The following is a 16,347-nucleotide window of genomic DNA, read 5'->3' as shown; positions in this document are numbered from 1 at the left end:
GCCGAAGAAACTGAACATTTCCCCTGCACACCTGTCTCCACCAAGTAAACCATCAGTAACGCCCAAGTCTTAAGGGCGGTCAAAAATGGGGTGTCTACATAATGTCACTATCATTTCTAAGCTCAAAGCATTGAAATAGCTTGACCTTTCATATAATAACTTACATGGATCAATCCCACCTGCTTTTGGGAATTTGTCTGAGCTTGAGTGTCTTGATTTGTCTTCAAATAAGCTTGGAAATTCAATGAATTGTTCAAGGAAGAGGATGACCGGGGGGACATCTGGCCGGACATCCGGTGGGTGCCATCCTCAACGGTCATATACAGTAAAATGGTGAAAGGTTCCTAGATCCTCAGTTTGATGAAACATTTGCTATTTTCTCAATTTGATACATGTTTGGTGAAACCATTGGAGCATAAAAAGAGGTACTTTTTCACCAAATTTGAATTTGATGATAGATCTGGTGAAGCGTTGGAGATGGCCTAACTCCACTTCGAGCTCAGTTGGCCACTACTGATAGGGTTAATCATTGCCAAAAGTGAAGATTGATTATTTTTTCACTATTAGGGTGTTTTTCTTTAATTGTTTATTTAGTTCCTATTATGGGGTTCTTTGTTGTAGTGTTGTAATGATTGTTGGTGTTGAGCTTGTGGATGTGTTACAGATATATGTTGTTAGACATTCTTACATAGTTGATTGCCCAATTTGATATAATTCTCTACAAAATTGTGAATAATCTTCTATTGATTGAAAAAAAAAGAAAAAAAATGGAGTGACGTATAGTCAAGGTAATCTTGTTTTTCTTTTCTCTGAACAAGTTTTTTATAAATAAATGTGTGACTCTTCTTGACAACAAATTGAGGTGGCATCTTACTTACTTTTATACAAAATTTATCACAATTACATGGTTGTGACAGTCTTGAAAATAAACACCATGTGTTTGGATTCTCTATCTTAAAATCATAGATTCAAATTCAATCATATTGTTCTCTATCCAATTACCATATATATTTTATGTTTGTATAGCATTATTGTAATTATGTTTCACATCAATTTATGTTTTGAAGAGAAGGCATATAATAAAATCTCACATCAGTTTGTAAATTTTGTTTGTTTGTTTATATAGCATTTCTTGCTGTGCCATTATCCTTAGTAGTGCTCACATTCTCTCTTTCATAATGTAATAAGATTCCTATTTCATAGTGACAAAAAGAAGGGGAAAAAATTACTTAATTGTCATGTGTGAGATGTGAATGGAATCTTCATTGATCTACACAGATGATAGCGTCGCGATCTTCATGGCATTCCAAACTCCACAGCTGGAGGTCTTAGGTTTAACAACAATATTCGGTAATGTTACTACAGAAGATGCCACTCGCAATGCTTTGATCCTTGTATGTATTAATTAGTCGATTCTAATTATAATTTCCTATACAGTAAATACATTTTTTTCCATAATTTGTGGTCTTTGATGTTTTTGGAACATTTTCATGATTATTTTTGATGTGCAAATCGATAGGGTGAGATTGCAGGATATCCTGATGTTCCTGTGGCAGAGGGTACCCTGAGCCTCTAAAGGTAACTTCTTTTATGAGTTTATCTATAATTTTCTGCACAGTTGCACTATATCAAAACAAAGGCTACATGTGCATTTAATGTATTTTGGAACAGGGTGGAACACCAGATGTTGCATACTTCATTCACGGTTCAGATGGATTAGGGAACACAAATTTACCTCCTCCAAAATCCAAGAAAATTGAGAAGACTGCATCAGAATTTTTGGTGGATATGGTTTCTGAATATCCTGGCCAAGTATCTATACTGGCACTTGGACCATTGACAAATTTGGCTTTGGTAAGTTTTAGTATCCTTCCCTTCCGTTCACTGTGGTGCATATCACATTTATTTCCAAGTTTTATCAATCTTAAAGATGCATTTTGTTTTGATCAGGCTGTCAAAAAGGACTCATCCTTTGCAAGCAAGGTTAAAAGAGTGGTCATCCTTGGCGGATCTTTCTTTGCATTGGGAAATGTCAATCCTGCTGCTGAAGCAAATGTAAGTGCTCAGCTGGAATTAAGAATTTGGTCTGATCTCCACTCACTTACTCTTGTAAATAATCAGTTGCCGATAAAAAATCATCTTTGGGTCTTGCATTTGGTCACGGGTGATGCACCTGATTTTTGTGATTCCAAATTTTCCATATCAGAACTGCCCAAAGATCAAATTTTCTTAAATGACAAGCATAAAGAACCCCCTCCATCTGTTGTAAATAAATCAGTTGGCTGCTAGTCAAAACAAAAGTGAAGAGGCTGACTAGAGGTCAAAGGTTCATTAGAGAGTGGCAAAACACATCAGACACCAAGGACTTAGAGGACATCTGGGGAAGAGACATGGTCGTCCATCCATTTGAGAGAGAGAGAGAGAGAGAGAGAGAGAGAGTGACGCACGGGAAGCTTATGTTGCAAAATGTACTTCTATTTATAGAAGGTTAGGCATGTGACCATAATTAACTATCAAGATTTCCTAGAATTCTGTTAGGATTTGGTAGAAATATTTAATTATTAGGATTTGTCCAAATCTCAATTACCGAGGTCCCATACATAGTTTTTTGTGATGTGGTCTCTCTCTCTCGACAGAATGCCTAAGTCAGCTTTGCTCGTGAGTGCATAGTGCTAAGGCAGAACGCCCATCTTTAGCCTCTAAGTCACTAGACCCCCCAGAGTCTTGTGATGAACATTGAATACTTTGGCATGCCTGAACCTTGCCTACTGGCTTAGGCACTTGAGCGGGCATTGTATACTCCTTGGAGTAGTAGCTCGTGCAGTTCAGACATGTGAAGTATGAGTTCTGTTGCTATGTTACATGGACTATGGTGTAGTTGTTGCTTGCCATGCGGATATGTGTCTTCGTGTCCTCATCTAATTATTATGTCGAAGGATATGGGGACATGACAACATATTTCTATTTCTCTATGTACTTGTTTTATTTTCTTGAGTAAATGGTGTTAACAAAACTGAAAAGTTTCATTCAGTGATAATTTTTCCATTAAAGCCTCATTTGGCAATTTCACTTTTTAGTTTAAAAGTAAAAAATTTACCAAAAAAATCAAAAAGTCAATAATCTATAGCAAAAAGTTAAAGATTTATTTCTCTTTTTTTTACACATCTTTTTGTAAAAAAATAAAAAAATCATCTCAAACATGCTAATTTTTTAATATCATATTTTAGTTAAAAAATAAAAAAATTACTAACAGAACTTATTCCCAAATGAAGCCTAAATCCGACTAAACAAAACTACTTACACCATTAGGTATACATCAATAATAATTAGTTGTTAACACAATCAAAGGATATCAATCTCTATTTCATAGGATTTAGACATGCAATCTCGTTGTATACAATGGTACTACATATATAATTAATAGACCAAACACCTCGATTCCACCATTTTGATATTAAGGAAGTAACCTTGTTTGCTGTTGCGAAAATTATTAAATAATCTTGAAATACCACTTGATCATACTTTCTCACTCATTACTCATTGTACCCTCTCATATTCTTTAATCACCCAATACAAAATCATAATACCCTCATTCTCCACTAATCATACTATTATGAAGCACCATGTGATCATACTCCCGAACTATCATAGTGATTATTCAGTAGTCCGAAAATATGGCCACGTTGTGCTCCCTAGTACTATGATTGGTGAAGAAAGTGGTGTATTATGATTTTGTTTTGAGTGATTAAAAAACAAGAAGAGACATAATGCATAATTGGTGAGGAAGCATGACTACCTGATATCTCAAAGGTATGTAATGATTTTTCCATTTTAAGTGTATTTAGATTAAGTGTATCTAAAATATAAAATTTATGTAAAATATTTTTAAAAATTCACTAAAAAAAATACGAAAAATAAAAAATTTAATTTTTTGAAAAATGAACTCAATTTTATGGAACCAAACATGGAGAATTGACATAAAAAAATAAAAAATTAAAGTGTGGTCCCTAGGTGAACAATGACTTTGCCACGGTTACAAGAAAACTAATTAAATACATGACAGCAGGTGGCCCTCTCCCGATGATTATTTACACATTAAGAAAAATAATTAAATACATGACAAGACCAGTCTAGACTTGCTAATAGCCAAAAATCAAAAATGCTGTTACCATGCTCGCCAAAGGAACCGATATGTTATCATCCACCACCTCTGTAATTGGGAGTGACTCTACAATTGTTGCCACCAAAGAAATTAAAGCAACTCTTTCCACCGTCCAAATCCAATCCAACTGGAAGTATCAGAGGGCTGAAAAGCAGTAGAACATCCTATCATATGAAAAAAAGTTGTGAGTCAATATCAAATTTCATACGGGGTAAGCTAGTCTACCGTCACGTGTTTGATTGCAAAACAAAGTTTCCAAAACTCACCCAATGGAGATCAAGAAACCAAATATAAACATTGAGATGCTACCAGCCCAACTCTTTTTTTTGTAAGTGCTAATAACAGCACTCAAAAATAAAAAAGGGCAAATTACCTACCAGTCATTTTTTAAAAGTGTGTATTTTATTTAATCCCAAAATTTTTAGATAAACGAAAAATCCTGTGCCCATTATTTTCTGCTCTTTCTCTGCACCTTACTTCTTCTCTTTATATCTATTTCTCTGAAATCCGGTGACGACCACACCTTCCTTTTGTTCTTTTTCTTTCTAATCTAAAGTCACTAGCGACCACCATTGCTTGGGGTTCACCGTCAACCACCGAGCACCGACTCCATGCTTTATGCTCACCGATGGCGAATAAGATAAGTTTCCGACGAAGAAGATGAGCAGATTTACGTTAGATCCAGCTAGATTTAAACCAAAAATAGTTTTCGTAGTGCAAGCCTCTCTCTATATCTGTCTCTTTTCTTCAATTTCTTAGTTTTTATTATTTTTTATTTTATTTTATTTTATTTTACCATTTTTGTGCTTGATGAATTCTAAAATGTGAACGGTTCAGATTATCAAAATTGGGCAAAAAAAAGGGCCCACTAGACCAGACTAGACGGTCTAATCCAATAGAGGACTGGAGACAATCCAGTCCCTTTTATTTACCTCCGAAAAATGTACATGCACATACCGGTTTCATCCATTATATCTAATAAAATAAATTTAAGCAATTGATATAGCCACATTAAATCATAACTAACACTAATTAGACTTGCAATCAAAAAATTACTTTAATCATAACCAAAATACAAATGAGGGCGATCGCAATAGATTTATAACAAATATTATTTTAGAACAAAATCAACTATCATTAGTTCTTTTATTTGGGTAGAATTTTACAAAATCAAATACAATTCTTTCCAACGGGATGGTAGGATTCGAAGAAATGGTAGGAGAAGATTGTATCCAATTTTACGATTGAATTAGAGGGTTACTATTTACCCCTACCTTATTTTAGGGGAGTACATGGTTCGGATTGGTTCGGTTATGAAAAAATTCAAGAACCGAACCGATCCTAACGGTTCTGTAATTTTGAGAACTAGACCAGACCATTACACTTGTAAAACCGGATCAGAACCAATCCAAAAAAACGGTTTGGTTTCGGTTTGGTTTACGGTTCCAAAAATTTCTATTTACAAGAATAAATTGTTAATATTAACAAAATAATTACTCAAACTAATTACATTTAACTCATGATAAAAACTAATAATATTAAGGTATTACTCAATATTACATATCTATACCATCCTAATATCATTAAAATTATAAAAAAATCAATTAATAAAAATAAAACTTGATATTATATATATATATATATATATCTTTTAAAATTCGGTTAAGTTCGGTTCGGTTCGAACTGCGATTTTTTCAAAAAATTCATTAACCGAACCGTTTTTATAGTTCTCATATTTCTTAATCCGAAACCGAACCAATTCTTAATAGAACTGAACCAAACCGTATGATTCGGTTTGGTTCGGTCCGGATTACCGGTTTGAACGGATCTGACTGTTCAAGAACAACTCGTCGGCCGAACTCATCGATCCATTACCTACTGAATCGTTCGGTGAGAACCCAAAAGAAAATTCGAACTCGAACGAGCCAGACTCAGTTGACAAGAAAGAATCTGACCTAGGAGCGGGGGATAACACGTAGTGCATAGGACTTGCAGGAGCACTGGAGAAATAGTTGATGGTGGGGCAGCCACGGCCGGGGCTTGAAGTTGCGGAGACGTAGGGAGTGGAACATGTGCTTTTGATTTCTTTGCTGAGACGGTGGCTTTCGTGAGCATCGTTGGTGTCGCCATTGTTGGAGGAGTGACGGTCGACGTTTGGTTCGCCATTGTTAGGGTTTGAAAAGAGCACCATTGCTGTGAGTTCGAGAGCAGAAATGATAGAGGACCCCCACAACAACAATCCCTACAGAGACATGTCAATGATGAGTGACAGGAGGAAAAAAAAAAAACAAAAAACAACCAATTCCAAGACATTGGGGTGGTGAGGTTTTTCCGCTTGAGAGAGTTTTGGGGTGGGCTTAGAGACTAAAACGAGTCTGACTGGTTTATTGTACACGCAATAATTAGACAGAGAGCTCTGTGAATGAGAGAATGCATACATGGTTATGCGTTGTGCTTCCAATAAATATTGGAATTTAATTTTTTTAAATTAATTTTTATTTTTTATATGTTCTTATTTGGAAAAATTATTCAAAAATTTTATTTCAGAAAATGTTGCTTCATTTAGTTTTGGATGTTTTCTTCAAAACCAATTATTCAAAAATTCCATTCCATTTCAGAAAATTATTGATGGTATGTTGTTTTGGTTTAATTTGGGAGTTTTGGAGTTTACTTTTTTACTTTTGGGTGTGATTTTGGTTTTAATTTTTTATTGGTGTTGTGGTGAGTTGGTTATGGTATAGTGTTATTTTTAATTTTTTGTGGGGGATTGTGTGGAGTGATTTAGAGGATTAGTGATGTTACCCATTTGGTGTGGGTTTGTAATGTAGGTCAACATATAATATGGTCGGGTTTGGTATTGATATGTTACTATTTTATTGTATGTATGTATGTATATATATATATATATATATATATTAAGGAAAAGGGGGCTTTCAATCCCCAAGTCTTGTGGGAATTCCAATATCCCAATTTAAATTTTTTGAATTTTTTATTTAAAAAAAAAAAAAACCTAATATTTATTAACTTTTCCCAACCCCCAAGCTTTACTCTCAAAATAACCCTTTAATGTATAAGAACAATCATAAAAAAAATTCCTTAAAAAGTCTTGAAAAAGGTACTGTAGTAACTATACACGGATTGTATCTATAATTATTTGTATGAGGGGATTTTAAATGCTGATTAGGGGAGTTTGACCAAATCAATAAATACAGGCATGTGGAAAGACATGTGGATTGAAAAAAGTTAATAAATGCTGATAAGGGAATTTTGACGAAATCAATAAATGCTGAGTTTTTTTTTAATAAGAAATTTAGAAAATTCAGATTAGGATATTGAAGCTCCCACAGGATTTGGGGTTAAAAACCCCCATTTTGCTTAATATATAGTATAGATATATATATACATAAAATAAAATAGTAACATATCAATACCAAACCCGACCATATTCTATGTTGACTTGTATTAGAAACCCACACCAAATGGGTAACATCCCCTAAATCACTTCACACAATCCCCACAAAAAATTGAAAATAACACTATACCATAACCAACTCACCACAACATCAATAAAAAATTAAAACTAAAATCACACCCAAAGGTAAAAAAGTAAACTTCAAAACTCCCAAATTAAACCACAACAATGTACCATAAATAATTTTCTGAAATGGAATGGAATTTTTGAATAGTTGGTTTAGAAGAAAACATCCAAAAATAAATGAAGCAACATTTTCTGAAATGGAATTTTTGAATAATTTTTCCAAATAAGAATATATAAAAAATAAAAAATTAATTATTAAAAAATTGAATTCTAATATTTATTGGAAGCACAGCGCATAACCATGTATGCATTCTCTCCTCATTCACAGAGCTCTCTGTCTAATTATTGCGTGTACAATAAACCATTTAGACTCGTTTCAGTCCCTAAGCCCACCCCAAAACTCTCTCTCTCAAACGGAAAAACCCCACCACCCCAATGGATTGGAATTGGTTGTTTTTTGTTTTTTTTTTTCCTCCTATCACTCATCACTGACATGTCTCTATGGGGATTGTTGTTGTGGGGGTCTTCTATCATGTCTGCTCTCGAACTCACAACAATAGTGCTCTTTTCAAACCCTAACAATGGCGAACCAAACGTCGACCTTCACTCCTCCAACAATGGCGACACCAACGATGCTTACGAAAGCCATTGTCTTAGGGAAGAAAGCAACAACATATGTTCCACTCCCTACGTCTCCGCACCTTCAAGCCCCGGTCGTGGCTGCCCTGCTGTCGGCTACTTCTCCAGTGCTCCTACAAGTCCTATGCACTACGTGTTATCCACCGCTCCTAGGTCTGATTCTTTCTTGTCAACTGAGTCTAGCTCGTTTGAGTTCAAATTTTCTTCTGGGTTCTTACCGAACGGTTCAGTAGGTAATAGATCGATGAGTTCGGTCAACGAGTTGTTCTTGAACGGTTAGATCAGGACGATGTCACCACTACGAGCAACACAATTCCAATGCCAAGAACACGAAGAAAATGAGGGCTCTCATCATCATCATCATCATCATCATCATCGCATTCTGGAGTTGGAAGATTCTAAGAACAAAGAAGCTGAAACTCTGTTGATCGAGACAACACCGTCAGGCTCTGCTTCGTTTTCAAGGTCTTCATCGTCTGGAAGGACCTTGAAGAAGTGGAAATGGTTCATGGATCTATTGTACAGAAACAAAACCGAAGGTAGAGATAACAAAAAGAAGTTCTGGTCATCGATCACGTTCACTTGCTCATCATCTTCAAGGGACGAGAAGGAAAAGAATCGCAAGGAAACGCAAAAAAATAGATCTTCGGAAAACTAGTGAACGGCGTCGGAAAGCGTAGGGTTTCGCTGTCGGCTCACGAGTTGCATTACACTGCGAATAGAGCACAAGCGGAGGAGATGAAGAAGAAGACCTTCTTGCCCTACCAGCAAGGACGGCTCGGATGTCTAGGGATTAGCGTTTGCATTTTCGAGTAATTTTATTTGTTACCGTATTATGGGTTGTAATTTAAGCTCTTGTATAGTAGAGACAGAAGCCTTTGTTCCAGTCACCATTGATGATTTTGCTTCTTTAGCTGTGAAGATATTATTGGATTCTTTAGCTATGAAGTATAAATAATATATTTATTTAAATTATTTTAAATAATTTCACTGTACTACGGAAATTATTTTTGGTTTAAATCTAGCTGGATCTAACGTAAATCTACTCATCTTCTTCGTCGGAAACTTATCTTATTGTCCATCGGTAAGCATGAAGCATGGAGTCGGTGCTCGGTGGTTGACGGTGAACCCCAAGCAATAGTGGTCGCTAGTGACTTTAGATTAGAAAGAAAAAGAACAAAAGGAAGGTGTGGTCGTCACCGGATTTAAGAGAAATAGATATAAAGAGAAGAAGTAAGGTGCATAGAAAGAGCAGAAAATAATGGGCACAGGATTTTTTGTTTATCTAAAAATTTTGGGATTAAATAAAATACACACTTTTAAAAAATGAATTGTAGGTAATTTGCCTTTTTTTATTTTCGAGTGCTATTATTTGGTAGAAATATATTTAATTATTAGGATTTGTCCAAATCTCAATTACCGAGGTCCCATACATAGTTTTTTGTGATGCGGTCTCTCTCTCTCTCGACAGAATGCCTAAGTCAGCTTTGCTCGTGAGTGCATAGTGCTAAGGCAGAACGTCCATCTTTAGCCTCTAAGTCACAAGACCCCCCAGAGTCTTGTGATGAACATTGAACACTTTGGCATGCCTGAACCTTGCCTACTGGCTTAGGCACTTGAGTGGCATTGTATACTCCTTGGAGTAGTAGTAGCTCGTGCAGTCCAGACATGTGAAGTATGAGTTCTGTTGCTATGTTACATGGACTATGGTGTAGTTGTTGCTTGCCATGCGGATATGTCGAAGGATATGGGGACATGACAACATATTTCTATTTCTCTATATACTTGTTTTATTTTCTTGAGTAAATGGTGTTTACAAGGTGCATTTATAGCATTCATGCATAATATGGGCACTTTATACTTTGTTTCACAATAAATGTGAATTACTAAATATATCTGTTAGGTGAATGTTTAACTAAACATGCCAGACACACCTCATATCCTTACCCATGAGTGTCAGTGTCCGACAAATGTACTTCATACACACAGAAGTGTCCATGTAATGATTCCTAACTACAAGGGATGTCAGGTTGGCGAGGCTTGCTAAAGATGAAGTCTTAGGACTTAGGCACATTTGAGATGCTTGTCAGTCCTTTGATCCCTCTCAGCTTGGACTGACCATATGGAAACTAGTTTAAGTTCTCATTCTGTCAAATTACACCACTTGCCTTTTCTGAGTTGCAGATTTACGGGGACCCAGAAGCAGCTGATATTGTGTTTACATCTGGGGCAAATATTGTTATTACTGGCATAAACATTACAAGACAAGTCATAATGACAGGTCCTGCTTCGCCTTTTTAGTTTTCTTTGTTAGAGTTTTTGTTTTGTATCATGCTTTAACGAATCTATTTCTCCCCTAAATCAAAGATATCTTGCGGTTTCAGATGCTGACCTTGACGAATTGAGGCAGTCTGAGGGAAGACATGCTCAATTGTTAAGCACTATGTGCAAATGTTACAGAGATTGGCATGTTGAGTCTCTTGGAGTCTATGGTAACTTCTGTTCATAAATTGGACAATATTAAAGTTGTGCTGTTTTGATTGTTAATCAACGTAGTCAGTTATAAACATTAATCAAAATAACAAATTGAAGTTAAAAATGTAGGGATTTTCCTCCATGACCCAGTCAGTTTTGTGGCACTAGTTCGACCCGACCTCTTTACATACAAGAAGGGGGTTGTGCGAGTTGGAACAGAGGGGATATATATGGGGCACACACTCCTGGACCATGAACAAACGTACGTTTAAAAGACCAAGGATACTCTGTTCCCAAACCCCTATGCCTCTATGTCCTAATGTCATTTATGTTTTGTGGGAATTTCAAGAAATGATCGGGTTGAGAGTGCATTGGGATAGAGTGATAGGGATTAGGGGAAAGAGGATTCCGTGCCCATTTCAAATAAAATGCATTTTTGGGGGTGTATTTTGGTCTTTTTCATTATTGTTTCTAAATTTATCTTAATAATCTGATACAGATGGGATTCAAGCAACCCATGGTCAGGATATGCCCCTGTTTCAGTGGCGTGGACGGTTAATGTGGACGAAGTTCTTGATTATATTAAGAAACTGTTGATGGAACCATGAAATCTTTTGAAGTTGTGCTCGACACCCACTGAAGATGTCAAATACTTTGAAAATAAATGTTGGGTTGTCTTCATTTTCTACTTGAGATCCCTTGCACTGTTAGTGACAAACCAAATTTTGGGGGTTGAGTTCTAGTTTGCCGGTCTCCCATAGCTGAAAGTTTGCTGTAATATATGAAATATATAAACGCATTTACTTAATTTATATCAATCAAAGTAAACATTTTACGAACATATAACTTCATGAGTACGCACTGTTTTGTAAACTTTTGAAGTTGTGTGTTGTTTCTTTATACATGGCTTTGTTTTCTTTTAATCTATATTTTGCATGCTTTAATTTATGTTTTGTTTGCATTCATCGGTCAAATAGTTCCTTTGTTGCATTATCTCTTGTATTAGTTTTGTGTACATCTCTGTTTCATTGTTTTTGTACTGTTTAGTCTTCCAAATTCTGATTTGTTGCATACTATGTTGATTTTATTGTTTTGTATTATGCAAATTTGGATATAGTTACATTTTACTGTTACATATTAGTTTGTTTCGCCTTTGAAACCCTGAGCCATCATAATTTTGTTTATTAATTTAGACTACACTAGTCTACATATTGAAGGTGTAGTTGATATTAATCTTAAAATTATGACCTGAAAAGTGCAATTATATATGCTACTAGCAAGTTGGTCTCTGCTCAAGTTCCCTTCATCTCCCTAACCAAAAAGGAGGTGATTATGGTCTTGTTTGGTGTAATTTTTCTGAAGCTAAATGTTGATAACAGCAAAAAACAAGATAAACACACATTTTTCTAACTTCTGGATAATCAACTTTTTTTTTCCTAGCTTATTTAATCCATTTCTGCGTCATAAATAATAATTAGATGCTATACAAAAAAATTCTACACACACATATATATATATATATATATATAATAAATTATAAGCAACTCTAATAAATTAGGTCAAACAAGACCGATATATGTTTGAAGTCATCTTGACGGAGATTTGCACCTAACCTCAACTTTGGCTTTTATTTCCCTTTCTTCCCTTCCTTTCCTTTCCCTTCCCTTCTTTCACCCAGCATACTTCTCCCCTTCTTTTCTCCTAAATTAACTCGACGCACCATGTTACTTTCGGTTGTGGTAGGTGCTTCAGTCTTTGACCTTGGTAGTTTGTTGAGCTTTTTATTTTCCGTTTCCTTCTTCTTGGATAAGTTTGCATTTTCATCAAAATCAAAATTATTAGTAGAGGAATAACAGCTCCTTAGACGTCTTCCTTAAGTATTATACTTGTTAGAAACGGAAGGTCATTTTCCTTACCATCATCTTGAGATGAGCAGTCAACCATTTTGTCCATTTGTTGATTAAATGTTAACGATTTTTACATAAAAAATGAGTGAGACCTCTACCACTCCCTTTGAATGCTGATTGATTCAAATTTTTTTTTTTTTTTTACCCTCCTCTCGTCGACCCCCACGTGTATGTGGAGGTGGTGGGAGTTACGGGTTTGTATCAGTTTTGTTTTTACATGTTCATGGCATTGAGCCTCTTTTAAATACACTATAACTAGAATATCATTCATGCTATGCACGAGATAATTATAGATATTTATATTTGTTTTAGATTTTTTTTAATATATAAATTATATTTTTTAAGATTTTTTATAAAAATAATTTAACAATCTTATCACTAACCATAGTGTATGGAAGAAGTTGAAAAGTATACTGCAGTAACTATATACGGATTGTATCTATAATTATTTGTATGAGGGGATTTTAAATGTTGATAAGGGGATTTTGACCAAATCAATAAATGCAGGCATGTAGAAAGACATGTGGATGGAAAAAAGTTAATAAATGCCGATAAGGGAATTTTGACCAAATCAATAAATGCTGAGTTTTTTTTTTTAAATAAAAAATTTAGAAAATTCATATTGAGATATTGAAACTCTCACAGGTCTTGGAATTAAAAACTCCATTTTGCTTAATATATAACTAGCCTATCACCCGTGCTACGCACGAAATAATTATAGATATGTATATTTGTTTTAGATTTTTTTTAATATATAAATTATGTTTTTTTAAGATTTTTTATAAAAATAATTTAACAATCATATCACTAATCATAGTGTATGAGAGAATTTGAAAATGGTACTGCAGAAACTATACACAGATTATATCTATAATTATTTGTATGAGGGGATTCTAAATGCTGATTAAAGGATTTTGACCAAATCAATAAATGCAGGCATGTGAAAAGACATGTGGATTGAAAAAAGTTAATAAATGTTGATCAAGGGATTTTGACCAAATCAATAAATATTGAGTTTTTTTTTTTAATCAAAAATTTAGAAAATTTAGATTGGGATTATTTAGAGCCATTGAACAAACTACAATCGCATTTTTCTTTTTGTGAGTTAACTTCAATCATATTAAAAAAATCAAATTATAAACAAAAGGAGATAACTTCAATCATACAAATCACAATTTTTTAATACTATCTAACTACAATGACATTTTTCTCATAATAAAAAAATATAATTGAAAAATAATAACCATTAAAATAGTAAATAAAAAAGATTATTTAGAACTATTGAACAAACTAAAATCACATTTTTATTTTTGTGAGTGTTTATGTTTATCTAACTTCAATCATATTAAAAAATAAAATTATAAACAAAAGGAGATAACTTCAATCATACAAATCACAATTTTTTTAATGCTATCTAATCATCATCAATAATTAAAAAAATAATCACAAATTAAGTCAATTGATAATTAAAAAATACAATAATTTATTTTTTAAAAAACATAGTGAGTTAAAAAGATCCATTACAATTTTTTTTTGTCAAAATACAATTTAATCATCATCAATAATTGGTATATTATGTGACTCTAATGAGTATAATCCATTTTGTTTTTCAAAAAACACAGTGAGTTAAAAATCAAATCACAAATTAAGTGAATTGATAGTTAAAAAAACACAATAATTTTTTTTCAAAAAACATAGTAAGTTAAAAAAATCAATTACCATTTTTTTTTTTTGAAATACAATCTAATCATTATCAATAATTGATACTTTAAAAATCAAATCAAAAAATAAATAAATCAAATCACAAATATTTTTATGCTATCTAACTACTATCATATTTTTTCATAAATAATTGTAAGAAAAACTATTAAAACAGTAAATAAAAGATTAAATCACATTAAAAAAAAGAACCATTGAACAAACTACAATCACATCATATTTTTTCCATAATAAAAAAAATAAATAAATGAAAAAAAGAACCATTGACTAACTACAATCACATTTAAAAAAAAAAATCATTGAATTAACTACAATAATATTTTTTTATTTGTGAGTGTTTATGTTTATCTAACTTCAATCATATTAAAAATAAAATTAAAATAGTAAATAAAAAGATTAAATAACATTAAAAAAACAAAACCATTGACTAACTACAACAATCATATTAAAAAAGAGAGCCATTGAACAAACTACAATCACATCACATTACAATCACTTTTTTTTCTTTGTGAGTGTTTATGTTTATTTAATTTCAATCATATTAAAAATAAAATAAAATAGTAAATAAAAAGATTAAATAACATTAAAAAAAACCATTGAATTAACTACAACAATCCTATTAAAAAAAAGAGTCATTGAACAAACTACAATCACATCACATTTTTCCCATAATAAAATAAATAAATGAAAAAAAAGAACTATTAAACTAACTACAATTACATTAAAAAAAAAAGAATCATTCAACTAATTATAATCACATTTTTCTCTTTGTGAGGATTTATATTTATCTAACTTCAATCATATTAAAAAATCAAATTATAATTTTTTATTTGTTAGATAAATCACAAATATTTTTATGCGTTATCTAACAACAATAGTAAAACAGTAAACAAAAGGAAAAGTCAAGAAGGAGAAAACAAAAAGAAGACTTACTGTTTGCATACGTGGTCACTAAAGTTGAAAGTGTAGAAGTGAGAAGTCAAGAAGGAGAAAATAAAAGGAGACTCACTGTTTGCAATAAGTATGTGAAAAGTTAAAAAAATGTGTATATTAGAGAAGTTAAAAAGATTTGGAAGAATTTAATAAGTGCTAAGTTTTTTTTTCAAAAAAAATCAAAAAAATTAAGAAATTAAGGTTAAAATATTGGAACTCTCACAAAACTTGTGGGTTAGAGATAGATATAAATAAATAGATAGATATAGATATAGATATTTATATTTGTTTTTAATTGTTTTTAATATACAAATTATTTATTTTGGAAAATGTACTGCAGTAATTATGAGAGAAGTCAAAAAATCTTGTGAGTTGAGAGAAATTAATAACGACAATGCTACGCAGCTCAAATTTTGTGGCTCAAAAGTGGCTCAAATGGCCAAAACGACGTCGTTTTGAGTACAGAACAACATAAAAATGGCCAAAACAACAGCCACTTTTGAGCCACAAAATTTGAGCTACGAGACATTTTCCAATTAATAAATGCTGAGGTTAAATTTTTTTTTTTTAAAAACAAAAAATTTGAAAATTAGGATTTACACATTGGAGTTTCCACAAGTCTTGGGGGTTAAAAACCCTCGTTCACTTAATATATAGTATAGATATAGATAGATGTCCACCAATGTCTGTTTATTATCATTACTGCAACCTATTGATTCCATGATTATCAACAAACGAAGTGTTGAGTCACTGATCAAATTTTGAAAACAAAAATTCAGAGAAACCGCTCTGATACCACAACTGGTGAGTTCTTTTAGAAATAAAAATTAATTTATTTAAAGAAACACTGACTTGAATTAATTAGATAATGCCAAAATAAATCAAATCAATTAAGTTCAGCTGAGTTAGAACATGCATCCACCATAAGAATAAGCTATCATGCATAAGAGACAAGGATTTGCCATTTAGAATGG

The 16,347-nt window shown here is 32.9% G+C and overlaps 1 protein-coding gene across 1 annotated transcript in view; it reads left to right on the top strand.

Annotated features, from left to right (window-relative positions):
- Window positions 1-11,655, top strand: part of LOC114276766 (uridine nucleosidase 1) — a 31,858-nt gene extending 20,203 nt beyond the window's left edge. The window contains 9 exon segments of the mRNA XM_082891798.1: window positions 1,279-1,394; window positions 1,520-1,559; window positions 1,562-1,578; window positions 1,672-1,854; window positions 1,951-2,055; window positions 10,524-10,620; window positions 10,724-10,831; window positions 10,944-11,076; window positions 11,314-11,655. Coding sequence (XP_082747924.1) covers window positions 1,279-1,394; window positions 1,520-1,559; window positions 1,562-1,578; window positions 1,672-1,854; window positions 1,951-2,055; window positions 10,524-10,620; window positions 10,724-10,831; window positions 10,944-11,076; window positions 11,314-11,422 — 908 coding nt within the window. The 3' untranslated portion in view covers window positions 11,423-11,655.
- The last annotated feature ends 4,692 nt before the right edge of the window (window positions 11,656-16,347 follow it).

The sequence above is a fragment of the Camellia sinensis genome, chromosome 10 (genome assembly GCF_055761805.1).
Source record: "Camellia sinensis isolate YWXY chromosome 10, ASM5576180v1, whole genome shotgun sequence".
Lineage (NCBI taxonomy): Eukaryota > Viridiplantae > Streptophyta > Magnoliopsida > Ericales > Theaceae > Camellia > Camellia sinensis.
Note: the sequence above shows the minus strand (reverse complement) of the source record. Positions and strands in the feature narration are given on the sequence as shown.